The sequence below is a fragment of the Achroia grisella genome, unplaced genomic scaffold (genome assembly GCF_030625045.1).
Source record: "Achroia grisella isolate CSIRO2021 unplaced genomic scaffold, CSIRO_AGI_Agris_v1 utg2716, whole genome shotgun sequence".
Lineage (NCBI taxonomy): Eukaryota > Metazoa > Arthropoda > Insecta > Lepidoptera > Pyralidae > Achroia > Achroia grisella.
In genome coordinates, this window is record NW_026712761.1 from 535,932 (window position 1) to 563,614 (window position 27,683).

The 27,683-nt window shown below is 36.2% G+C and overlaps 1 protein-coding gene across 1 annotated transcript; it reads left to right on the forward strand.

Moving 5' to 3' along the window:
* Nucleotides 1-1,342: 1,342 nt before the first annotated feature.
* Nucleotides 1,343-27,666, forward strand: LOC131843033 (uncharacterized). Its single transcript, XM_059191622.1, has 21 exons — nucleotides 1,343-1,384; nucleotides 2,616-3,261; nucleotides 4,810-4,953; nucleotides 5,173-5,215; nucleotides 5,488-7,325; nucleotides 7,611-7,670; nucleotides 8,914-8,947; nucleotides 9,470-10,302; nucleotides 19,444-19,521; nucleotides 20,137-20,214; nucleotides 20,336-20,416; nucleotides 20,534-20,614; nucleotides 20,721-20,801; nucleotides 20,934-21,014; nucleotides 21,903-23,318; nucleotides 23,670-23,744; nucleotides 24,539-24,578; nucleotides 24,681-24,964; nucleotides 25,412-25,486; nucleotides 26,102-26,141; nucleotides 26,502-27,666. Exons 1-21 carry the CDS (start codon nucleotides 1,343-1,345, stop codon nucleotides 27,664-27,666), a joined length of 7,215 nt encoding a protein of 2,404 aa, XP_059047605.1.
* Nucleotides 27,667-27,683: the final 17 nt, after the last annotated feature.

Sequence of the window (27,683 nt, forward strand, 5' to 3'; positions counted from 1 at the left end):
AGTTGTTCCTTTGTCTGTGCTCAGTAAAGAAAATCATTAACTGAATGTTTTTATGTATCCATACTAATATTATAAATGTATAGTTGCGTCTGTCCGTTGGTTTGTTTTTTGCAACTAAATAAATAGAAATAGAAATAATCTTTATTCAAATAAACTCATTACAAGCACTTTTGAATAGTCATATTTTGATTCTACCACTTATTCGGAATGCAGATTCATCACAAGAAGAATAAGCAAGAAATTTGTGTATTGCTCTTTTTAATAGATGTTTTTATATAAATAATTACTGTAATTATAACAAGTAAGAGGCATGCGATAATTAACATAGAAATCGCTACGCACTCATTATTAGTGTAATCAGATAATATTGTAAGTGCTATGGCTTTAAAATTTTTCTATAAAAACATTATTGTCGTTAACGAATTCTTCAATTTTATGGTAAGCTTTTTTGCAAAGGAAGTATTTTATTTGACATTTAAATCTTTTTTCTGGCAGATTTATAACAGACTCTGGTATTTTGTTGTAAAATTGTTATAAAAACCTTACGCAATTGCCATAAAACGAATTACTAACTTTAGCCCAACGACATTTAGGTAAAATAGTTTGTTATTGTTACGTAAGCTTTTATCACTAACTGTTTTGAAACTGTCTATATTCGGATAAATATACGGATCTTAATAAAATTTGATGTAAATCAGATCTTTTAACAAATAGAATGAAAGGGATGAAATAAAGGATGGAAGGATAAAGATATCCATACATAAAACAATAAAAATACATACTTATATACTAATTTCTCAGTTTGCAATGAATTGTAAATTTGAAATTGTGTCTACGGAAAATAATATCAAATATTTTTTTTTAAAAGAGCATGAAATATTGAAGAATGCTATGAATAATTTAACACAAAAAATGAAACAAACTCGCGGTTGCCCGCTCGTACTTTCCTCTGTTAAATACAATAATAAATATAAAACATATCGTATATTAGATTGGGCACTACCCTCCCAAACACCTCCCGTAATTCAGTTATAACGTAAATTATAATAGTTTTGAAGGTGTCATTTTGATCCAAAAAACCTGAACATATCCGACTGTATAAGTTAGTACCTATACAATAATTTACACATCGCACACATGTCTATAATAATTTACAATATTCATCGATTCATTACTTATAGAAGTATTGTCTCGAATTGTTTGTACAGATCAAATAAAACTAATTTATAGCTTTGTATAACAATACAAGCACAGAAGTTTTGAGTATAAAAATTGCAAGCTGTAAGGAATGGCATAGTCGGGCTGACTTCAGTGGACAGCGCAGAAGACAGAAGAAGCCAAGATGCGTTGGTTATACGTGTTCGCTTCAGTTTGTGCGCTCAGCGTAAGTTTTTTTTTAACATTGGCAACCCTGAAATATAACTTCACTTTTTTTCTTATGCATCCATAAGATAATGAAATGGTGCATCTACCTGCGTTAACGGTTTACGCTGGCGGGACACCAGTGAAGGATGTTAAGATGAGAATGACGTCAGGTCAGTTAGCACATCGTGATAAATTCGACGAGAATTTATAAAACAATAGGGTTATTAGTCCACATTACTAACAATCCCCTTCCCCCTACCCTCAAATATTAAATATATTAAAATAATAGTTAATTTCCTTGCCTTCAGCCATTTTTGCCTTTGATCGCTATTAGCCGTCATATTTAAATATATTTATGTATATTCTTCCATTCAAGCAGTTTTTTAAATTCAGTATTTTATGTTTATATTTAATCGAATTAGGTATTATTTTGCGGAAGTCAATTTCACTACTTAATTTTATTTTGTTTAATTCCGCTACAGTTAACATGTGTGAGACCACAAATATTCAGTGTGGAAACTTGACTACCATTACGACCTTCTTTAATGGCAATCAAATTCCGACCGTTACTGAGCCTACATCCATATTGCGACGCGTGTTTCTCCTCTGAACGAGGCGTCATCAGGCATTGAATGGAGTTCAGTTATAGCTTGGAAGCCTAGTGTTGACTGTTCGGCGACCAAACCGAGACTAGACTACTGTCGATTTGGTAGCCGAACAGTAGTAGTTCTATAAAGTTCTTCTAGCATTTACCTTTTTTTAACTTTGGGAAAATCCTTCATGGAGGACTATCCCCCGGAACCCCGGAAGGGGGCAAGCGGGTAATGTGAGGCTCCCACTTACTAAAAGTTCCAAGATTTTCCTCATCCAACGCTGAATGAAGTGGCGTGATCCAAATCATAGTCCACCGCGACTCCGACGGGCCCGTCTCTGCGGGTTCCCTATGCGTAACTTAACAGATTTATTTGTTTATAATACTTTATTGTACAATATGTTAAATTATGTATAAAAGGGAACAATTGACTCATAGAATAAAAGCGCACAATGGCGGACTTATCCCAAAGAGGGATTTCTTCCTGTCAACTATTTTGTATAATTTTTCCCAATGAGTTGGTTTTAAATTTTAGCTTTTAATTTTTTTTAAATGTAGAAACAATGTTTTAAATATAAAAAGAATAAGTAAACAAATGATTTAGGACACGAATGCAGCATATACGAAAACTAAATATAGAAGTTAATAAAAATCAAAGTATCACAATATACCGGCATTGGCGTTAAAGAAGTGTGCTCCTAAGTTGTGTCCCGTACTCACGCGCTTCTTCGCGTTTTCATACTCCTCTGGGCAATTTCCGCAATCATGGAAGACCACCCTTGTGCACCCTGTGCCAAAAAAGTGCGACAGATCAAACCCATCGAACTACAGGCCTATCGCTATCGCATCTCTACTCTCCAAGGTGATGGAGCGTGTAATTAATACACAGCTCCTTGGATACCTAGAGGATCACGATCTATTGAGCGATCATCAATATGGTTCTCGCCATAATCGCTCAACTGGTGATCTTTTAGCGTATCTCACACACCACTGGGCTCTTGCCATAGAGAGTAAAGGTGAGGCGTTGGCAGTCGGCTTGGACATAGCGAAGGCATTCGATCGGGTTTGGCATCAAGGTCTTCTATCGAAATTGCCCTCGTACGGTATACCAGAGGGATTATGCAAATGGGTCGCTAGTTTTTTGTCTGGCAGATGCATCAAAACCGTGGTATACGGTAATTGCTCCGATAGCATGGACATTAACGCTGGCGTCCCGCAAGGCTCTGTTCTCTCCCCAACACTGTTTTTGCTGCATATCAATGATCTGTTAACCACAGTTAACCTTCATTGCTATGCGGATGACAGTACCGGGGACGCATATTACACGGGCCGTGCTAATATCCCTCTTTCCGTTGTGGAGGAAAACGCGAACAGCTTGTGTCTGAAATCGAGAGTACTCTTACCAGAGTCTCCGATTGGGGGCGAGTTAGTTAGTTTAATTCAATCCTACGTCACTAGACACAAGCCTGCGCGTTCACCGCTAAGAAAACCCCTTTTGCTGTGGCTCCTCAATTCCAGAACACGTCCGTTACCATCTCTAAGAGTATTGGGATTCTCGGTGTCGACATCTCTAGTACTGTTGAGTTCCGCAGTCACCTGGAAGAAAAGGTAAAGCTGGCGTCCAAGAAGCTCGGTGTGCTCAATAGAGCGAGGCGGTACTTCACTGCGGACTAGAGACTTCTCTTATATAAGTCACAGGTTCGGCTGCACATGGAGTACTGCTCTCATCTTTGGGCGGGAGCACCTGGATACCAGCTTGGTCCTTTTGACTCGGTTCAGAGACGTGCTATGAGAATTGTCGATGATCCCAATCTCTCTGGCGGTATCGAGCCACTTAGCTTGAGGCGAGACTTCGCCTCGCTTTGTGTGTTCTACCGATTATACAACGGACTGTGTTCTGAGGAATTGTTCGACATGATGCCGACAGCCACCTTTTACCATCGCACCGCTCGCCATCGACAGGGAATTCATCCCCACACCCTAAGTGGTCCCGAACAGTGCGGTTTCAGAGGAGTTTCCTCCCGCGTACACTTAGATTGTGGAATGAACTTCCTGCCGAGGTTTTCCCACGAGACTACAGCATGGGGTTTTTCCAGAAGGGTATATTAAGGTTTCTTAAGGGTCGGCAACGCGCAAGTGATACCCCTGGTGTTTCAGGCGTTCATTCATTTCATTCATTCAGGCCGTATGCTTGAATGCCACCATCGTGGTATAAAAAAAAAACAACTCGGCATAAAAGAAATTTACGATACAGTTTCAGCTGAATATTATTTATAACCTCAAATTTTACTTTTCTATTTTTTTTTAATTCAAGAAGCTATAAGGAGTTCATACGATTTGTTTTTTACAGATCTTGAGTGCACACGCTGCTCCAAAGGGTAAATATCTTACTGTATTATGTTACTAATTTTATTTTTTTTATGTCCTTTGAATGGTAACAAGGTGACGGCCTAAATGATGGTAAATGGTAACCATCGCCTATATACAGGAACAGTACTACAGACATCCAAATTATTAGCTTGTTTCGAATTATTCTAATGCTGTTGGTCGCAGTTGGTCTTTACATCTTCACCGGACGATAGGGGGCGAGTGCGGATGGCACTCCAAACTAAATGAACGGCTTATGGAGCGGATGGAGGCTAACTCTCGCCTGACGGATTCGATTTTAGTCTGAGGACACTGCTAGGAGTTCGAATTTTGGCTTTGGCCGTCGTAATCTCGATCCCATTTGAGTTGGATGGGAATCAATTGTAGGGAATCAGGGCTCAGGCCATCGTAATTTCAACCGTTTGATTCGAATTAAAAAGGAAGAGCGTGCCAGAGTAATGTTTACTAAAATGTGTTTTTTACAGCCAACAATGTCAGTTGGGATAAAAAAACAACTGATCCTAATGGTTATAGCGAGCAGACATACGATGAACAGACAGATGCAAATGGCAACAAAAGCACGCACAAAAGCAGCAGGAGCGAGCACCATTCATCATCAGGATCTGGAGGTAATCCTACTAAAATATAGCTTTGAAAAAATGATTAAGAATAACTAATAAACTACTAGTCAGACCTTGATCAAATTTATATGGAACAATGAGAAACACCAGAATTTAAATAAAAAGAGAATCTCCAAAATAGGCTTACCTAAAAAGTTCTGAGGGTTGAATACTCTTTTATTGAAGTCCTCTGAGAAAGAAATACAACATTTGGTTTTTTTGTTACAGAAAGCTCTTCTGAGTCTAGTAGCTCCAGCAGTTCTTCGTCTAGGTAATTAGTGAACAATTTATTTATTTTTTAGACTTCGCTTAGGTGAATTTGTATTTGATCATTACCAAACAACCGAAAATTATATAGATATACCGAATCATCAACTAACAGTAAAATCATAAAATCGTAAAAAAGTCCCTAATGTGGCACTAGTTTTGGTCCATAAGGACTTAAACCAAGTTCGCGTTGGTTGACACACTAGAGTGTATATATTTGGGGTATTGATCAAATTTTATCTCTATTTTATGATAATAATAATTTTCGTTTTACAGTAGTAGCAGTAGCAGTTCTCAAGAAAATAGCGATTCTTCTTCGTCTAGCCAGAGTTCAAGCTCCTCTCAAAGTTCCAGCTCTTCACAGAGTTCTAGCAGTTCTCAGAGTTCTAGTGTAGCAAATAATGGAAGTTCAGGAAGCAATGCCGCCAGCCAAAGTTCAAGCGGTGCTCAAAGTTCTAGCGCAGCTAATAACGGAAGCTCAGCAAGCAATTCCGCTAGCCAGAGTTCAAGTGCTGCACAAAGTTCCAGCGCAGCTAATAATGGAAGTTCAGGAAGCAATGCTGCCAGCCAGAGTTCAAGCGGTGCTCAAAGTTCTAGCGCAGCGAATAATGGAGGAGCTGCAAGCAATTCTGCTAGCCAGAGCTCAAGCGCTGCCCAAAGTTCCAGCGCAGCTAATAATGGAAGTTCAGGAAGCAATGCTGCCAGCCAGAGTTCAAGCGGTGCTCAAAGTTCTAGCGCAGCTGCTGCAAGCAATTCTCTAGCCGCAGCGCTGCCAATAACTAATAATGGAAGTTCAGGAAGCAATGCCGCCAGCCAGAGTTCAAGCGGTGCTCAAAGTTCTAGCGCAGCTAATAATGGAAGTTCAGGAAGCAATGCCGCTAGCCAGAGTTCAAGCGGTGCTCAAAGTTCTAGCGCAGCTAATAATGGAAGTTCAGGAAGCAATGCCGCCAGCCAGAGTTCAAGCGGTGCTCAAAGTTCTAGCGCAGCTTATAATGGAAGTTCAGGAAGCAATGCCGCTAGCCAGAGTTCAAGCGGTGCTCAAAGTTCTAGCGCAGCTAATAATGGAAGTTCAGGAAGCAATGCCGCTAGCCAGAGTTCAAGCGGTGCTCAAAGTTCTAGCGCAGCTAATAATGGAAGTTCAGGAAGCAATGCCGCTAGCCAGAGTTCAAGCGGTGCTCAAAGTTCTAGCGCAGCTAATAATGGAAGTTCAGGAAGCAATGCCGCTAGCCAGAGTTCAAGCGGTGCTCAAAGTTCTAGCGCAGCTAATAATGGAAGTTCAGGAAGCAATGCCGCTAGCCAGAGTTCAAGCGGTGCTCAAAGTTCTAGCGCAGCTAATAATGGAAGTTCAGGAAGCAATGCCGCCAGCCAGAGTTCAAGCGGTGCTCAAAGTTCTAGCGCAGCTAATAATGGAAGTTCAGGAAGCAATGCCGCCAGCCAGAGTTCAAGCGGTGCTCAAAGTTCTAGCGCAGCTAATAATGGAAGTTCAGGAAGCAATGCCGCTAGCCAGAGTTCAAGCGGTGCTCAAAGTTCTAGCGCAGCTAATAATGGAAGTTCAGGAAGCAATGCCGCTAGCCAGAGTTCAAGCGGTGCTCAAAGTTCTAGCGCAGCCAATAACGGAAGTTCAGGAAGCAATGCCGCTAGCCAGAGTTCAAGCGGTGCTCAAAGTTCCAGCGCAGCTAATAACGGAAGTTCAGGAAGTAATGCCGCCAGCCAGAGTTCAAGCGGTGCTCAAAGTTCTAGCGCAGCTAATAACGGAAGTTCAGCAAGCAATTCCGGTAGCCAGAGTTCAAGCGGTGCTCAAAGTTCTAGCGCAGCTAATAATGGAAGTTCAGGAAGCAATACCGCCAGCCAGAGTTCAAGCGGTGCTCAAAGTTCTAGCGCAGGTAATAATGGAGGAGCTGCAAGTAATTCTGCTTCAGATAGCCAGAGTTCAAGCGCTGCACAAAGTTCTAGCGCAGCTAATAATGGAGGAGCTGCAAGCAATTCTGCTTCAGCTAGCCAGAGTGCTTCTCAAAGTTCTAGTGGAGCTGGTGGTTCTCAATCAGGCAGTTCTTCGTCAAGCAGTTCCCAGAGTTCATCAAGCTCTGTTTCTCAATCAGAGAGAGACAATTTAAGTATGTTACTTTAGATATCAATAGTCTCATTTAATTTGCTTAATTTCAAAGAAAATACGAACGATCTCTCAAGTTGAATTTTGCTTATTAACTTAGTTTTAATTATAAAATTTATTTTATCAGTTATATTATGAATTTTGTAGAATTGTGTCAATTTTATTTATAAACTTAGTAAGTTAGCTTATTTTGAAGTAATTAGAAAAACAGAGATATTATTAAATTTATTACAACAGAAGTTAAGTAGATAACAATTGGATAGTGTTAAATGATTTATATTAATTCTAGCTCACGCTACTTGGGAAGAATTATGGCAATTGTGGAAGTTGTGGAACAGGGAAAGAGCCGGTAAGAAATATATATATTCGTTAGAATACTAATATCTAAGAACAATTCACACAGAGCCATCTAGAACTAAACAGAGTATTAAGGGTACTAGACAACTAATAAAACAACCTACATACATTTATTTTGTAAATACATACATATAATACATATAAATATTCAGATCTCAGATAAAATATTATATACTCAGACCAACCATACTCATTCATAAGTATAGTTGGTACTCTGAGAACAGGTAAGAAATATATGTATCCGTTATAATACTAATATCTAAGAACAATTCACACAGAGCTAGACCTATGCTAACTAGAGTATAGAGTATATTAGTATTAGACAATTAATAAAAGAACCTATATACAATTAGTTTGTAAATACATACATATAATTGTAAATACATAGAAAACACCCAGATCTCATTAAAATATTACATACTCAGACCAACCATACTCATGAATACAAATGCTTGTACCGTGCGAGGAATCGAACCCGCGATCATCGAAAGTAACGCGGTGTGCTAAATAGACAAACCACCGTGGCCATGATAAACGTTTCTTTGGATCCAATCTTATATAGTTTCAATGACTTATTGATTATAATAAATATGTATCGAAAGAGTTCGTAAGTGATCAAGAGTAAAAATTGAATCTACAATTTTATATATATTATTATAGTAAAATAATTAGTCAATAACTATAGTACATTTTTGATTAATTATTTATTTTATTTTACCCTCTTAAGGGTAAAATATTATAAACTTTGAATGTCATATTTATTTATATTTCATTAACACCATAAAAAATAAGTTTCAAGCTTCTACCTTTAAAAATTACGGTAATTCCATACAACCTTTTATCTTCTCTTTCAACCCCTTACAACCCTTTTTTCGCATTAAAATGTCCATGCTCAGGGTGTAGACTAGGTGTGTACCAAATATCATTTAAATCGGTTCACTAGTTTTGGCGTGAAAGCGAGACAGACAGGCAGACAGAGTTACTTTCGTATTTATACTATTAGGAAGGATATGTTATACATTATAATAAGTTACAAACCAAATGCCTGATAGCTGAAAATGATGTCACTATCCTATGTCCTTTCTCAGGATCTAGACTATTATCAGTGTACCAAATTTTATTTAAATAGGTTCGGTAGTTTTAGCATGTAAGTGTGATAGTTACTTTCGCATTTGTAATATTAGTAAGGATTGAAATTTGATTTAAAAATGTATAATTACTTATTTTTTTAATAGCGAGCCAAGCAAGTTCCAGTAGTTCTGCGCAAAGGTACTAATTTTATCTCATACACATTTTCCCTCAACTTGTGTATAAAATCAAATTGATCAAAATATTAAATTTCATTCTAAGTTACTTTATCTACTTAACTTATTCATTAAACCATTTTTAAATTGCACATAATAAGTCATGAATAATAGTAGCATATTATTGAACAATTATTTTATGCATAAATACATATACTCGTATTTCATTCCATGAAGTGTTATAGACATAAATACGAGTCGAAAACTTATTAATAACTATAAAGATCCATACATTCATGATATTCTTAACACTTTAATTCAGCAGAGCTTGTGTTATGGGTACTAGACAGCTGATATAAATCCATAGATATTATAGTAATATATATATTATATACATAGAAAATTCCCAGACTGATTTAAAAAATCATACTCACGAATGTTTGTAGAGTGCGAGGATCGAACCCGCGACATTCAGAAGTAATGTGAATAGTAAACTGCTAGACCATCGCCAAATAGATAATGCATATTCTGATTTTTCATATAACAGTTCAAGTTCCTCACAAAGTTCAAGCGCTCAAAGCAATGCTGCAAGTAATGCACAAAGCAGCGCAGGTTCCGCAAGTGGTGCACAGAGCAACGCAGTATCTGCAAGTAACGCACAGAACAACGCAGCTTCTGTAAGTAATGCGCAGAGCAACGCAGCTGCTGCAAGTAACGCGCAGAGCAACGCAGCTTCTGCAAGTAACGCACAGAGCAATGCAGCTGCTGCAAGTAACGCCCAGAGCAACGCAGCTTCTGCAAGTAACGCCCAGAGCAACGCTGCTTCTGCAAGTAACGCCCAGAGCAACGCAGCTTCTGCAAGTAACGCCCAGAGCAACGCAGCTTCTGCAAGTAACGCACAGAGCAATGCAGCTGCTGCAAGTAACGCACAGAGCAACGCAGCTGCTGCAAGTAACGCACAGAGCAACACAGCTTCAGCAAGTAATGCACAAAGCAACGCAGCTTCAGCAAGTAACGCGCAGAGCAACGCAGCTGCTGCAAGTAACGCACAGAGCAACGCAGCTTCAGCAAGTAATGCACAAAGCAACGCAGCTTCAGCAAGTAATGCGCAGAGCAACGCAGCTGCTGCAAGTAACGCACAGAGCAACGCAGCTTCAGCAAGTAATGCACAAAGCAACGCAGCTTCAGCAAGTAACGCGCAGAGCAATGCAGTTGCTGCAAGTAACGCACAGAGTAATGCAGCTTCGGCAAGTAATGCACAGAGCAATGCAGCTTCTGCAAGTAACGCACAGAGTAATGCAGCTGCTGCAAGCAATGCCCAAAGTGTAGCGGTTTCTTCAAGTAATAGCCAGAGTTCATCAAGTGCTCCAGTTAATATAGGTAAGAAACAGAATGAAGATAAGTATGAATTTGTATATTTTCTATTTGTCAATTTACTATCAAGTTCTCTTACTCTCGTCGGAAATTTAGAGATTCATTAATTTATTTGAGATTATTCTTTGATATCGTTAAATTGTTTATTCATCTAATTAGAGGATAATTATCCTAGGCAATTACATTTTACATTTTTACTATTGTTTTGAATTCTTAATTTTCTTACAAATTTTAATTTATTATACGTATATTTGACCTCAAATCGGATAAAATTCGTGTAGGTCTATTACAGAGTACATGAGTCAAATCTACAATTGATTCGGAAAATGTTAATCTCTTATACTATTTTCAAATGAGGTAGAAGACTTGACTACCAAAATACCAAAATAATAAATAGAGTGAATATAGATGATAACTCGAAATAAACATGACTCGAGTTAACTTGAGTTGTAATTCAGGTAACTCGAGTAACTAAAATTTAATTAATACATAATTAAGTAGTAATTAAAATTATGACAACCGCCGTTTGCTAATACATTTAAATTATATATTTTTTAATAATATTATTACACTGGATAATTCACACAACTCCATCTAGTTCCAAGGTAAGCAGCTTTGGTTATGGTTACTAGACAACTGATGTAAATACTTATGCAGATATTTTTTTGTAAATACATACAAAACATACATAGAAGACACCCAGACTGATACAAACTATCATACTTATGAATACCAAGGGATCGAACTTGCAACCATCGCAAGTAAAGTGTTGTGCTAAACCTAAACGGAGCTGTCAATTATGGCAAAATGAAATTACTTAATCACACAAATAAGATATGGCACGTCAATATACTCTTCCATTTACAGTGACAGCATCTGGTGGCGCATCATCCAGCGCTGCAGCATCCAGTAGTAGTGCTTCAGCCAGCAGTTCAGCCAGTGCCACTACATCTGTCGGTAGAGGAATTGGCAAGATATGCATATGCTACGATACGATTGCTAGCATTCCATGGAACGTTCGCAGACAGGTCAACGTTTAACGACTATCATCGATCCAATATTTTTGTTAGTTATTGTTTTCTTAATACACATTACTGTTATATTTGATTTAGTTTCTATAATTTGATGCTCTGTTTAATTAGTGGCAACAATAAATACGACAAGGCGGCCAATATGCGATGGAGTGGTTTTAAATATTTAGAGTCCAATGACAATACATTTTCTAAGTGAAATCACAAAATATTCTTGTATTTCTAATGAAAATTGTGTTTTATTTTAATAAACTTTATGTGCAATGAAGGGGTGTGTATTATTTTATAAGCGTAACTATATAAAAAACCAACTATGAAAAAGATAGGATGGATATAAAAGACATATATACAAATAAATAATAATAATAATGTATTATTCCCAATACTCAATAGAATAGAATATAATAGAAATTCATTTATAAAATAAACTTATATTGAAGCACATTTGAATAGTCATCACATTTTTTTTCACATACGTACATTTTTTATTGGGTTTTTGGCTATTGTCATGTGCTAAGACCACTGTGCACTGTGCACTGTGACCTCCATAGATTTATTGAGCTCGCCCTTTTTCAAAGTTAGACCCGTGAGGGACAAAAATTTAAGGATATTCTTAGGAGTGATGGTTTTTATCCCCTCAGGACTAAGGCACTTACGCATAGGACTTTTTACAGTCTATCTGTAGTACTAATGTTGTAGCGTGGTGTGAAACAATCTACAACATTTCTTAAACATTCTGCTGTACTTAAAATAGAACTATTAAAAATAGAAGAGAGAGATACTACTATTTAAAATAGAAATAAAATCATTCGTTCAATCTTACAGTTTAGAAGTAATATGACGCATGGAAGTTGAACTCAGCTACTAATAATAATATATATATATATATATATATATATATATATTTAAAAACAGTTTATTTACAACGTTAACTTACATATATAGGTGTCTATGTCTATTATTAAATGAAAAGCCTTGCACGCTCGTCATTCAAGTAATTGTTTAGTGATTATAGTAGTAAGTATAGTAATAGGCTTTGCTCAGTAAATATGATTTAACAGATGTTTTTAATTTATTTAAGGGTAATTTCAGTATATCCTTTAAACCGGAAATACTCTTCACTGTGTCTTGGAAATTACCCAGACATGTAATTTCAAAAATATGGTATACAGGTGTCCTAAAAGCGTCGATAAACCGAAAGCTAGGATATAGGACAAACTGTCACAATTATAAGAAAATAAAAAAAAATCTTGACCGTGTGGATATGAAAAAATTTGCTACAAAAAGATGTGAACGTCTCTTGCAGGCCTTTTAAGATGGAATAAAAGTTCTTTTCTTGAAAATTTCAATATCGTACGGTCGGAAATACCATTGCTGGAATGTGAAAAGAGCACGGCGGAGGGCCGCCATTCATCCTGATCAATAAGTTCATAAATTGGTATTAATCCTAATAATTCCTCAGAACATAATAATTCCTCCATGATACCAATGATTCTCGCAAAGCAAATTTGTCTCGGTTCTGAATGCGGTTGAATGCGGTTAAATGAAAGTAGCTGGTATTGTGGTGCTCCCGCCCAGAGATCAGAACAGTATTCCATATGCGGTCGGATCTGTGTCTACAATTGCAAGCGATGGCCCATCGTGAAATACCGTCTCACTGTATTGAGCACACCTTTTATGAGTCTATTTTAGCCTTGTCCTCCAAATGACCGAAAATATGTTTGTTATTAATATAGGATGATTTATTTACGTACGTTTATGTAAACCTAATGAATCAGACAAAAAACTCAAAGAGTTTTAGCCTGAATGTTGCCTGAAACTGCTACTGGTCAACCAAAGGGAACTATATTATATATATATATATATATATGTAGAAGATAAAGTATAGTTCCCTTTGGTTATATATATTAATACGTAACGTAGCAGAAACTTTGTATCTTTTTATAAATATGCGCTGACGGAGGAGTATGAAATTTAGCACATTTATAAAAATATTAGGATTCTGCAAATGCTAATATTTTTTTGTAGAATATTACACCTAAGGGCGTTCTCTAGTTCTCTATCTGCCAACCATAAAGCGAACTAAGAAATTAGTAACCAGCGGATTATAGTTTACAAACAATTTATTAATAATACATATTATTTGACATACATACTCACATACGATATATAAATATACATATATATCCCGTTTAGGGATAGTATATTTGTATATACTATACTATATATTACTAAAAATAACACAATTTAGATCAGGTCACCCATATCTGAGGCAAAGGAGATGATAAATGGAGCGTAATAGAAAGGGATAAGCACCTCTCCGATCGATCCCCGTCCAATTCAAACGGGGATCGAAATTACGACGCCCTGAGCTGAGGTTCGAACCCCTAGCGGTGCCCTCAGACTTACGTCGTATCAATTATCGTATCGTCCGGTGAAGGTGTAAAGGCCAACTGCGGCATTAGAGTAGTCCGATAAAAAGAGATAAACAAGGAGAATCAGAAATATTAATTATGATTGCGAAGAAAATGAACCCTTGAATGTAGCTTTAAAATGAGATTTTAAATTAGTTTAAAATTTTAAATTAATTTCTACAAGGTTCCACTGAAAATCAGCGTATGGACGTTTTTTTTTATGGATGATAATGGAATGGTGCTCCCGCCTGCGCTAACGGTTTACGCTGGCGGGACACCAGTGGAGGATGATAACATGAGCATGATGTCAGGTAAGTTAGCCCATCGTGACAAATTCACCAAGAATTTATCACAATGGTTTCTAGGGGGAACCGCGTGGAGGTCAACCTGACATGGAACATTGCTAGCAATAGGGTCAACAGCCCACATTACTAACAATCTCCTTTCCCCCCGCGTATGGGCGTTACAGCTCATACACAAGGCTGAGTGGAAACCAATTTGGTCGCTACTGTATTTAGAAAATAATTAGTTATAATTTTTGTAATATGTTGTATGATTGTTTTGTATGCGACAAATAAATATATTTTTCTTTCTTTCAGATTTATTTTTAATAGATTTAATATCAATTATTATCGGAATGTCTTATAACAATAATTTGTCCGTTTAATCGAGTTTTCAAAATCTTTATTGAATTAATCTCTCAAGCTTTTATTTATACACTAGGTGTCGACCGCGATTTCGTCCGCGTGGAATTTAACTTTATTATTCTAAAATAAAATTACCCTAAGTTACTCCTTATTACATCAGCTACTTACCAAAAAAAGTTGCGTCAAAATCGGTTCAGCCATTTTAGAGATTAGCCGGAATAAACAGACAAACGGACAGACAGACAAAAATTTAAAAAAATGTTATATTGGTGTATGTACCGTATTTATATTCATATGCATGTAGTAAAAAACGGTTATTTCAATATTACAAACAGACATTCACAATTTTATCTTTATGTCTAGATATATATTTCGTTTCAACAAACACAATTTGTGATTTCAAAGACTAAAGAGAATATTTTCATAAAGATGCAATTATAGTATCAGAGACAATAAATTGTCTAGACTGTAATTTCGTCATATCATTTATTATTATATTATATACAAAAGAACATGTTTTTGTACATAATGTAGGTATATGAAAGAAATTGTTTTTGTGCTGATTCATAAATAATTCATTACTATATTCATACACAATACATATAGTATTAAAGCGCGTGTAATAAAATTAATTGTTACCATGTATGTATACTAAATTAAATAATTCTATTATAGCTATGATTATATAGGTGTGAAATAAAATGTGTGATTTTAAACAATGAATCGAATGGAACAATATCATGACGTAAGTATGTATATTAAACGCAAATAATGCTTTGTTTCAATATGATTCGAATTTTATTTTAGCGATTATAAAATTTCAGTTAGAAAAGTAATAGTAAAATAAGGAATATTTTAAGGAAGGTGTTACATATGAATGTGGTTGGTTATAAGAGCAGAGGAAGGCCGAAAAAGAGATGGATGGACTGTGTGAAAGATGACATGGTAAGAAAGGGAGTGAATAACGAGATGACTGCGAACAGATAAGAATGGAAGAGGAAAACATATTACAGCGACCACAAATGAATGGTATAAGGAAGAAGCAGATGATGATGATGATGATGACGGTAGTCCTGTTCAGCACGAACAAAAATTGAGTGATTGTAAACTTAAATCTATATATATATATATAAGTCAAAGGTGACTGGCATAGTGATCTATCAACGCACAGCCTAAACCACTGGACGGATCGTGCTGAAATTTGGCATGCAAGTAGATGTTATGACGTTGGCATCCGCTAAGAAAGGATTTTGATTAATTCTACCCCCAAGGGGATAAAATAGGCGATGAAAGTTTGTATGAAACTTTGTCAATTTTAAACCGATCGGGCTGAGACTTTGCATGACGCGAGCGAAGCCGCGGGCAAAAGCTAGTTTTATAATAAAGTACTACAGACATTGTTATAAATAAAATAGGTGTGACACCGGTCGATGTTTATCTTACTAATATTATAAACGCGAAAGTTTGTGAGTGTGGACCGATGGATGGATGCTTGTTACTCTTCTAATAATTTTAGATGCATTCTGTGGTTTTATTCTGTAGTTGTACTATCTAATTCCATTCATTGACGACCTCGGTGGTCTAGCGGTCTAGCACACCGCTTTACGTCCGATGGTCGCGGGTTCGATTCCTCGCACGGCACAAACATTGCATTCATAAGTATGATTGTTTATATCGGTCTGGGTGTTTTCTATGTATAATATGTGTGTATTTACGAAAAAAAATATCTGTGTATTTGTATCAGTTGTCTAGTACCCATAACACAAGCTTTAGATAGCTTAACTTGGGTCTAGATGGCGCTGTGTGAATTGTCTTAAGATTATTATTATTATTAATTACTATCCAAAAATTCTCATCTCCCCTCTTAAGGAGAGGAGATGGCAAATACCGCCGGCAGAAGCACAGTCGGCCGGGGTTCAGGGCCCCAGGGAGAGAAACCGGCGTACAATGCGGGCAGAATCTAAGAGCAACGCTTTCTGCATCTTAATATTATTATTATTATATTCGTATTATAATCTTATTATATATATATATATATATATATATAAAATAATAATAATAAATAAAAAAATAAATGAAAAACTAACAAAGTACACAGAATTAAAAAAACAATGGAAAGCACACACCATCCACATAGTACCCATAGTTTTGCCATCCACAGTAATTATACCAAAAAGTCTGAACAAACACCTAGACACGTTGCATATCCCCTCCTCTACAATAGAACTATTACAAAAAGCCGTCATACTAAACACATGCCGAATAGTCAGAAAATTTCTATCTTCATCACATAACTCATCCATGCTATATATATATTATATATCTCCCTTTGATGGGGTAATAGACTGATCATTGCGGGTAAAAATCACCAAACAATGATAGTATAAATTATGAATGATGAGGATGGATAATTTTTATTATTATTATTATTATTCAATGAATTAGTAAAACATTAAAATAATAGAGCTTATCAGAATAGGCTATAAATTTTATACAGGTGAAACCGTGGTGCCAATAACAGGTGCCATAAGAATATTATCAGCGTTTTACAGGTTTAATATGAAATTAACAATATTTCAATGAAAACTGTTCAACTACTATATATAAATTGAATCTGCGGCCGTTCATTCTTTGGCACGTGCAGATTCTGCATACCGCACTTTTCGATATATCTGTTGCTAGGTATCTGTAGGTCTGTAGGTAAGGTCGGTATTTACATATATTCAGCTTTATAGTATATATAGAAAGTGTACTAATTGAGTCCGCAAACGTTGTGTTGTTGTATAAATTTAAATCGATATTTAAAAAGTAGGGGTTGGTGACAGAAAGGTAAAAATTTAGGGTTGTATGTGTATTTATGTTATTTGTATGACAACTCTTGTCAGTTAGGGGTATGAACAATAGATGTAGTCGATTCTCAGACTTTTTGAATATGCATATAAAATTTAATAAAAATCCTTCAAGCCGTTTCGGGAGAGTATGGTACATTGTAACACGAGAATTATATATATAAAATTATAATAAAAGTAAGTAAGTAATTACATCATAAAATTAAGTCTTAATTAAGAATTAGGAATACAAGAAAATTAGTATATCTGAAAAAGACGTCATTTTGTAGTTTTTATTTTGCCGCGCAAACGTAATGTGCCACAGATGCAATATTGCACGTCCACAGCCGCAGTAGAATGACGAGCGCGTAATACGATAGCTGTATGGCGAAGTTAATCTAGCATTTACATAAAGAAAAATACTAAAAGATTACTAAGAAATTATAACTACTTAGAACTGAATAAGGTAAATATGAATAGCGACAATAGGCATTCAAACTTGGTAGCAGTCATACAAATTTAAGCCAGTTATTTATTCAGATGCGCTGCAAATGATTTATCATCGAACACGATGAAGCGAATGTGGGCTATAAAAATTCGTTAGCTTGTAAGGAAGTATAGTTGGTTTTGTTTTCATCTGTGTCACACGGGTCTTTTGGATCCCAGATCACATGATGCGTGGTCACGCATCGGTCTACTGGTTCTTTGTATTTTGCGTAAGTCTTTTCTGTTTAGGGTTAATTGACGTCAGATTGTTTTAGGTTAATCTACAAGAATTAATCAAAGTATAATATTTATTAATACATTATTAATCTTATTAATATTATAAACTCGAAACTTTGTAAGTATGGATGTTTGTTATTCTTTCACGTAAAAATTACTGAACGGATTTTAATGAAACTTTACAATGACATACCTTACACATCAGAATAACGCATATACTATCATTTTCACGGGTGTAACCGTGGGCACAGCTAGTAATATTACAAACGCGAAAGTTTGTGTATATGGATGGTTAGACGTCTAACCATCCATATATATATATATTATAACCTTTCACGCAAAAACTTCCGAACGAATTTTGATGAAACTTTGCAATAATATAGCTTCATCAGAATAACATGTGCTATGCCTATGCGACGGTTGGTCATGGGGGTGAAACCGCGGGCACAGCTAGTACTTAATAATTATATATCAAATGAAACACCAGTGCAGAAAACTTCCCTTCCTAAATATTAACCATATGGGTGAGGTCTGGCGCAGTGATGGCTGGCTCACCCATTGTACTCGTGAACAGATTGTTTGTAGGAGGTGGTCTCTTATGATAACTATGACCGATTTAGTTTGTTACTCCAGTAACTATTTATTTATTCATATCAATTTTGCTATTTAGTAGTTTGTATTTACACAAAATGATTCAAAATGTATGAACAAAAGTTATTTAAAAGAGTAATTCTCAAGCGTTTCTCATTTTCTTGCGATGAGTCTGCCGTCCGAATGAGTGGTAGAATAAAAAAACGACTATTTAAAAGTGCTTATGCAAAAATAGGGATGACTACTGAGGGTGCACCAAATAGTACTTTGAAGTGGCCTTTGGCCTAGATGACCAACTCTTACCTGACTGATACAAGTTTTGTCTCAGCGCTACTAGGGTTCAAACCTCTACTCTGGCCGTCGTAATTTCGATATACGTTAGTTAAAGTTTTATTAATTGTAATATATTACAAAGCGTTTTTTTTTACAGATCTTATCTGCTAACGCAGCTCCATATGGTAAGCGTGTATTTACATTCATACTAGTATTATAAATGCTTAAGTCTGTCTGTTTGTTTGTTTCCTATATTTTCACGCCTAAACGACTGAAGTCATTTTAATGTAAGATAGGCTGATAGACTGTATCACACGACATGCATATATTCATATTTTTATATTAAAAATGTAGTAGAAGTCGTTAGTAATATATAGTTTTTAATATATATATACATATAGTCGCTTATATACATGAACAAAAAGGTATAAGTTTATTTATTTTATTTACTTTATTGCACCTTAAAAAATATAAAAGAAAATAGATTATTTAGAGTATATAGGTACAATAGGCGGTCTTATCGCTTAAGTGATCTCTTACAGAGAACCTTTAGGTAGAGGAGAAAATACAAGATGAAAGAAACATAAATAATGATAAAGAAAATAAAGACACATAAATTTACTTCTCCATTTATGTTTAGCAAACAACGAGTTGCAGAGTAGCAGTTTGCAGCAACAACAAAGCTCTCAAAGTCAAGCAAGCAACATCAATAAACAAAGTACGTAATAGTATTATTAATAACATAGATATGATTATAAGCTATTGTAATAGCAAACCGCTTGTATACATGGATCTGTTATCATGTGACTCCAGTGAAACCACGTTGCATTTCTGGAAGACTAAGATGTCACGCCTCTTATCCTGTAATTTCACTTCTTTATCCCATTCAACAACCAAAACATTGCATTATTCGTGGCGGCTGAAGTAGGTGAGGCTGAGCTACCCAGGCTCATGAATTTTTATAAAGTCTACCTCAGTATACTGCATTTGAACAGTACAACAAAGAAAATATACAGCACAAAACTAATTAATAACAAGCACAACTCTTATCCTAATTTTGTAATTTCTATTAATTTTATAACCTGTTATTCTCTTTATGTAGTGATGTCAAATTTATCAGAATTAATCTGTTGTTATTTGTGAAAGCCTATCAGCGGCTTAGTATGTTTTTATATTGATTTAATATGTGTATAGTCAGCCTTGGTTTCTCTTTAGTAAATAAATAAACAATTCATGTAACTGATACTTTATCTGTGGTAAACTCGTGTTGTAATAGGAAACGAATTAAGAAATTAAATTTTATGCTTAAAAGTGTGTTTATAATATTCAGCAGCAAGCAACCAAGTGCAGAGTAGCAGTTCGCAGCAACAACAGAGTACTCAAAGCCAGTCAAGCAATGTAAATCAACAAAGTACGTGTGAATATCATTAATTCAAATATTACATAATACCTTTTGGTCATTAGAGGCAGACAATGAAGCAAATTAAATTGAAATCCAAGTTTGAAAATAAATATATATCTGTAATTTGCAGCAGCAAGCAACCAAGTGCAGAGTAGCAGTTCGCAGCAACAACAGAGCACTCAAAGCCAATCAAGCAACGTCAATCAACAAGGTAGTTTAGAATAACATGAATTGATAGAGTATATAATAAATATCTTTTGGTCATTAGTGGCAAGCTATGAAGTATATTAAATTTAATTCCACGTTAAAATATATCTGTAATTTGCAGCAGCAAGCAACCAAGTGCAGAGTAGCAGCTCGCAGCAACAACAGAGCACTCAAAGCCAGTCAAGCAACGTCAATCAACAAGGTTCTTGAGAATAACATGAATTGAAATAATATCTTTTGGTCATTAGTGGCAAGCTATGAAGCATATTAAATTTAATTCCACGTTAAAATATATCTGTAATTTGCAGCAGCAAGCAACCAAGTGCAGAGTAGCAGTTCGCAGCAACAACAGAGCACTCAAAGTCAAGCAAGCAACGTCAATCAACAAAGTAATTATGCATATATATAATTTACATTTCAATTAGTCATCTCTGTGTCAATCAGTATTGATTGACACTTGTATAAGTACATAAATTAAAATTGTATAAGTTTGAGACTAAAAGTGTGAAAATAATTTTTAGCAGCAAGCAACCAAGTGCAGAGTAGTAGTTTGCAGCAACAACAGAATTCACAGAGCCAAGCAAGCAACGTCAATCAACAAAGTACGTTAGCATAACATTAATATAGAAATCGCATTATCTGTGGTTGGATCAATAAAAATACGTGTAAAGTATATTAAATTAAATTTATTACAGATATCAATAATGTGCAAAATCAACAAATCTCCCAAAGCCAGACTAACGTTACAAACGTTATACAAAATAACAAAAATATGCATAAAAAATAAATTGTATTGCATTTAAGCGAAAAAACGGAATCTCGATGGTGTAACTTTCTTTGACCTTCATCTATCATTTATTTATTTATATCAGGCTACTAATAGCCCATATTATATGTACAATCGAACGAGATTACGTTTGTTTTAGTTACTTTAGTTTAGTTGTACATATATATATCTTATAGTAATTATATTATATATAGTAGCACTAACATATATATGTAATAATAATATAAATCGTCTCTGTGGTTACGGCATTGACGACGGCAATCTGCCAACGTAGCGCTGATACACCACCCCTTTCGGCCAGTCCTCCATCATGAAGGTGGTCAGTATGTTGGGGATCTGGGCCACAAACGCTTTGAAACTCGCGTTGTGACTCGACACCAGCTGCGTCATCCTCTATGTTTATGTCTATCACAGCGTTATATGACTTCAAGAAACTAATAAATCTATGGAATACTAAATATTTTTAAATTCATGTTAGTCATAATATTTTCGTTCATTATTATTCTCATTCTACACATTATTCATATGTGCGTATACGTACTATTTAATTTATTCTGTGCTTCTACAATAAAATCATTAATATTGGAAAATGTATTATATCTATATAATACGGCAGCTTTATTATGTAAAAGTATAATATATACAACCTATCTGAATTAGTTTCACGTAACATATTAAAATATTACGTTATTTGTACAAACAGGACCAATTCTACCAGGACCAGGTATCCCAGGACCTATTCTACCAGGACCAGGTATCCCAAGACCTATTCTACCAGGACCAGGTCCTATTGCATCAGGACCAGTTGTACCAGGGCCAATTTTACCAGGTTCATTTGTACCTGGACCGATTCTACCAGGACCAGGTGTCCCAGGACCGATTCTACCAGGACCAGGTATCCCAAGACCTATTGTACCAGGACCGATTCTACCAGGACCAGGTGTCCCAGGACCGATTCTACCAGGACCAGGTATCCCAAGACCTATTGTACCAGGACCAGGACCAATTGTACCAGGACCAGGCCCTATTGTACCAGGACCAGGCCCTATTGTACCAGGACCAGGACCAATTGTATCAGGACCAGGCCCTATTGTACCAGGACCAGGCCCTATTGTACCAGGACCAGGTGTCCCAGGACCAATTCTACCCGGCCCATTAGTACCAGGACCAATTGTACCTGGTCCAGTTATACCAAGACCATTACTAGGACAATCATGGCCGATTGAATCGATACAACCAGCTGGATTGCAACAAGGCCCCATTATATTGCCATTGAGACCAGTTGAATTGCCCAACGTTGTACAGGCACCTTTAGTTAATGAACCAATTCAACCTGCTTCACCTATAATAATTCAGCCTACAATACCCATACAACCATTACGCCCTATTCCACAATTGAATACAAACATAATTAATATTGAAGAAATAGAACGTGCAGGAATTCAACCCGTTCCGGTACCAGCGGAAATAGCACCAACAATTCCCATACTGTCAGGTGATACAGTAATAATTGAAGAAGCTCCAATACAACCTATTCCTGCTCCGGTGCCAATTATTCCGTTACAAACTAACTCAGTACCAATAATACCTGTAGAATCAATCTCAACATCTTCCAGTGAAACAATAGTGATTGAACCACAATCAGTCCAAGCAGCTCCTGCCCCAACTGTAGTAGATATAGAAGAAGTACCTGTACAACCTGCTCCGTTACCTGCTATTCCAGTGCAAGCTGTTCCAATACCAGCTGCACCTGTAGAATCAATCGCTACAGCATCTAGTGAAGTAATAGTAGTCGAGCCAACCTCGAGCGAAACAGTAGTGGTGAATGAAGGTCCAGTACAAGCTGTGCCTTTACCTTCTATTCCAGTACAAGCCATTCCATTAGTAGCATCTCCAGATATTGTTGCATTACCGGCTATACCAGCTGCACCAGTGGACGCACCAGCATCCAGTGAAATAATAGTGGTTGAATCAGCCCCAGAATCCGTATCAACTCAGATTACTGTAGCACCAAGTAATAATGTTATTATTCAACCTGCTCCAGTACAAGCAATTCCCATTGTACCGATTAATCCACCACCAATTGTTCCACCGATTGTGGCGCCAGTTCCTATATCAGGTAATGATTTTGAATTTTCACAGTTATATTATATATGCAGAGAGCAAAAATACTAACCTTCAATTTGTAGGTTGAACAATAACCGTAACTAGTAACCATACCATAGGTGGTAAATATAATAAATAACATGAAAACTAGACAAAATGTTAATAAACCGGTAAGTATTTTAAACGGAATAAAATTATATATATGTGGATAGGATAGGGATGGAAGGAAGGTATATATAAATATATAACACGAGTACTTAAACACAAACCAAACAGACTGACTAATTTAGCATAATCAAGTCACTAATTTATGTTTGGCATTATAAAGTAGTATTGTAATTTTCAAGAGATCCTAATATTTTAGGATTACCGTCGGTGGTATCAGCACCACTTGCCCCTGTAATTCCTGTCGTTCCTGAGCCACCAGCACCTGGACCAGGTAACAACATATCACATAATAACGTTTTCTGGGGCGCTGCCTTCTTGAATTTGGTATTTAGTCGCTGGAAGCCAATTTTTGGCTTATATATATAGAAAATATTGTTCGCAATCGTCCCTATACTATTTTTAAACAATAAATGTATTTTTTTAATTCAAAATTTGAGCAAGTTTGACTAGTATCTCAATAGATGTTAAGTAATAATGAGGTCAAAGCTAATTACGTTGTAACCGACAACGTCGTATTACTACATCCCGCAGCATGCTGAATAAATGAATTACAATCTTTCGAACTTGATACTAAATCTTTCACAGGTTTCGAAGTCATTACGTTTGATAGAATTGTAAATGGTCAGCCGGTTCCCACAACAAAAGTAATACCAATATGTAAGTACGCGTTTTAAAGGGTCGCTATAAGTTTCTTTATAACAATAAATTGTCAGTTCTCCTTTCTGCCGGGTACTCATAAGTTTTTGAGTTTTGTATATATATATCAACATGTTATATCACTCTAAAATAATGTATCTTCCTAAATCAATGAAAGAGTGCGCCACGGCTTGTCGAATATACATTCAATTTCTTGTGTATAGGCAAATTAGGACGTTTTTATATTTACAGCGTGTGCATCGCATCAGTCGTTTCTAAGTAACGTTAGCAATGTCGCGCTTTGTATCTTTTTATTACTGTAAAAGTAATGAAAAGATATATACATTATATAGCATAATTCATAGCATAACCACAGTATCAGGGTTTTATTATAAATGTGTAGTGAATTTTCTTTTGTTTTTCTTACAGCTAACTCGGCTGAAAGTAGTTCCAACAGTGTTTCACAAAGGTAATAATTTACAATAAGTAATATTTTATAAAGTACTCATTATGTATGGGAATGACAATATTTTATTTCTGTTCCGCTTAGTTCCACTGTGGTTAACAACAGTGGAAGTAATGTTGCTTCTGTAAGCAACGCACAGGCCAATGCTGTTTCTGCAAGTAGCGCTCAGAGCAACGCTGCTTCTGCAAGTAACGCACAAAGCAACGCTGTTTCTGCAAGTAACGCCCAAAGCAACGCAGCGTCTGCAAATAGCGCACAACAAATAGCCAGTTCGCAAACAAGCAGTGCTAGCAGTTCTCAATCAAGCAGTTCTGTTTCGCAATCCTCAACCAACTCTCAAAGCACATCAAGTTCAACATCTGAATCTCAAACTGATACTGAAAATTCAGGTATGGATTGAAATATTTCTTGTTCTGTTATTATTTTATGAATTTCATAACTTTTTAGTAAGTTGTGGACTTTGTTAATCTGTTAGTTAATGATAAACGAGCAATTACTGCTACAACAGTAAGCAATCGATACAAAATATTTTTTACTTAATAACAATTAATATCAATTTGAAGAGCCTAATGGTTCAGCACATGACTTAACCTTTGATTATTGTGGCTTCTACTGACACTTAACAATCTTATTTAGTCATGGTATAGTTATAACACAAATATTTATATATATAACCGTTTTTGTTAGTTTAGTTACTTTTCTATGTATATTCGTATTAAAAGAAAAGTATATATAACTATGTTTGTCAATTGTTTAATTTAGTTTGGGCTTGAAATTGTGATTTGTGAAGATTTAATTTACTTATTTGAACATAATATATATATATATTATTTTAGAATCCGGTTTTCAAGAATTGTGGGAATTATTCATATTATGGATTCAAGGAAAAGGAATCCTGCTCCCATCTGAAGGTAAATTATTCTTATTTTGAATAAAATAAAGAGTTTAGAACATTTTTTTTATATAGTTATTACTGATTATAATTTACATTACTATGAAGTTTGATTTCAATGTATACAAGTTAAAACGAGTTTTGTTTAACTATCACCTACGCGTTGCGAGTCAAAATAACGTGTTCATTTCTTATAATTTCACTGACACATCCGAAAATAGTTTACAAAGCAATCTATTATCGTCAGAAATAGGTGTCTGACAGAGGTCTTTATAAAATTTATAAAATGCTCCTAATCGTAAATTTCTTTTTAATTTTTGTTATCTGTACGTACGCTGTCTCGTGTTTGGTGGCCCCATTGAAAATCAGCGCGGTGATATAACTTAGTTATATCTAAATGTATATAACTCAAAGGTGTTGCAGTATAAATGCTGAGTGGGAGCCACATTCAGATACCAGTATGTTTTTGGGTTTTAAGTACTATAGCAAGTATTATTGTAATGCTGAATTTTCTTTATTATTATAATTCATATATTAGCTCTGTAATTAATTTGTATTGTGCCAGGTATTGACATAGACAAATACAAATTGTACAGCCAATTTCGGTATATTCAGCTATATTTTCATATTGCAGGAGGCCCTAGTCCAGCCAGTTCTAGTAGTTCTACACAGAGGTAATTGTTTACAGATTTTTTTAAAATTTTAGACTATTTGGTGTCTCTGTATCTGTTGCGATCCACGCTCAAACTTCTATATTCACTCCGCGTTTATTATTTCTTTTTGTTCAGTTGTTAAACATTGCATATGATGCTAAATATGAATTTTGTTAAGCTACATGCTTTTAAACTTAATAATTCACATTTATAATTCTTTATGAGTTACATTTTCACAGAATTTAATTAGTTTTATCTTTCCATACGGACGTTGTTTACAATATACATATTTATTGATGATATTTATGTAAGTATCTATTATAATTAAGAGAATAATTATTTTTAAGGTATGAATTAATATAATTTATTTTACATTAGCAGTGCAGTTTCTGCAAGTAGCGCTCAAAGCAATGCCGTATCTGCAAGTAGTGCACAGAGTAATACAGCTTCAACAAGCAACGCCGCTTCTGCAAGTAGCGTTCAGAGCAACGCAGCTGCTGCAAGTAACGCTCAGAGCAATTCAGTTGCTGCAAGTAACGCACAGAGCAACGCAGCTTCTGCAAGTAATGCACAGAGCAATTCAGCTGCTGCAAGTAATGCTCAGAGCAACGCAGCTTCTGTAAGTAATGCACAGAGCAATTCAGCTGCTGCAAGTAATGCTCAGAGCAACGCAGCTTCTGCAAGTAATGCACAGAGCAATTCAGCTGCTGCAAGTAATGCTCAGAGCAACGCAGCTTCTGTAAGTAACGCACAGAGCAACGCAGCTGCTGCAAGTAACGCTCAGAGTAACGCAGCTGCTGCAAGTAATGCACAGAGTAACGCAGTTACTGCAAGTAATGCACAGAGCAATTCAGCTGCTGCAAGTAATGCTCAGAGCAACGCAGCTTCTGTAAGTAACGCACAGAGCAACGCAGCTTCTGCAAGTAATGCACAGAGCAATTCAGCTGCTGCAAGTAACGCACAGAGCAACGCAGCTGCTGTAAGTAACGCTCAGAGCAATGCAGCTTCTGCAAGTAACGCTCAGAGCAACTCAGCTGCTGTAAATAACGCACAGAGTAACACAGCTGCTGCAAGTAACGCTCAGAGTAACGCAGCTGCCGTAAGTAACGCTCAGAGCAACTCAGCTGCTGTAAGTAACGCACAAAGTAACGCAGCTGCTGCAAGTAACGCTCAGAGCAATGCAGCTTCTGCAAGTAACGCTCAGAGCAACTCAGCTGCTGTAAGTAACGCACAGAGTAACGCAGCTGCTGCAAGTAACGCTCAGAGCAATGCAGCTTCTGCAAGTAACGCTCAGAGCAACTCAGCTGCTGTAAGTAACGCACAGAGTAACGCAGCTGCTGCAAGTAACGCTCAGAGCAATGCAGCTTCTGCAAGTAACGCTCAGAGCAACTCAGCTGCTGTAAGTAACGCACAGAGTAACGCAGCTGCTGCAAGTAATGCACAGAGCAATTCAGCTGCTGCAAGTAACGCTCAGAGCAACGCAGCTTCTGCAAGTAACGCACAGAACAATGCAAATATCGTGCAATCTGAAAGTAAGTTATTTTAAATTAAAACTAATACTAA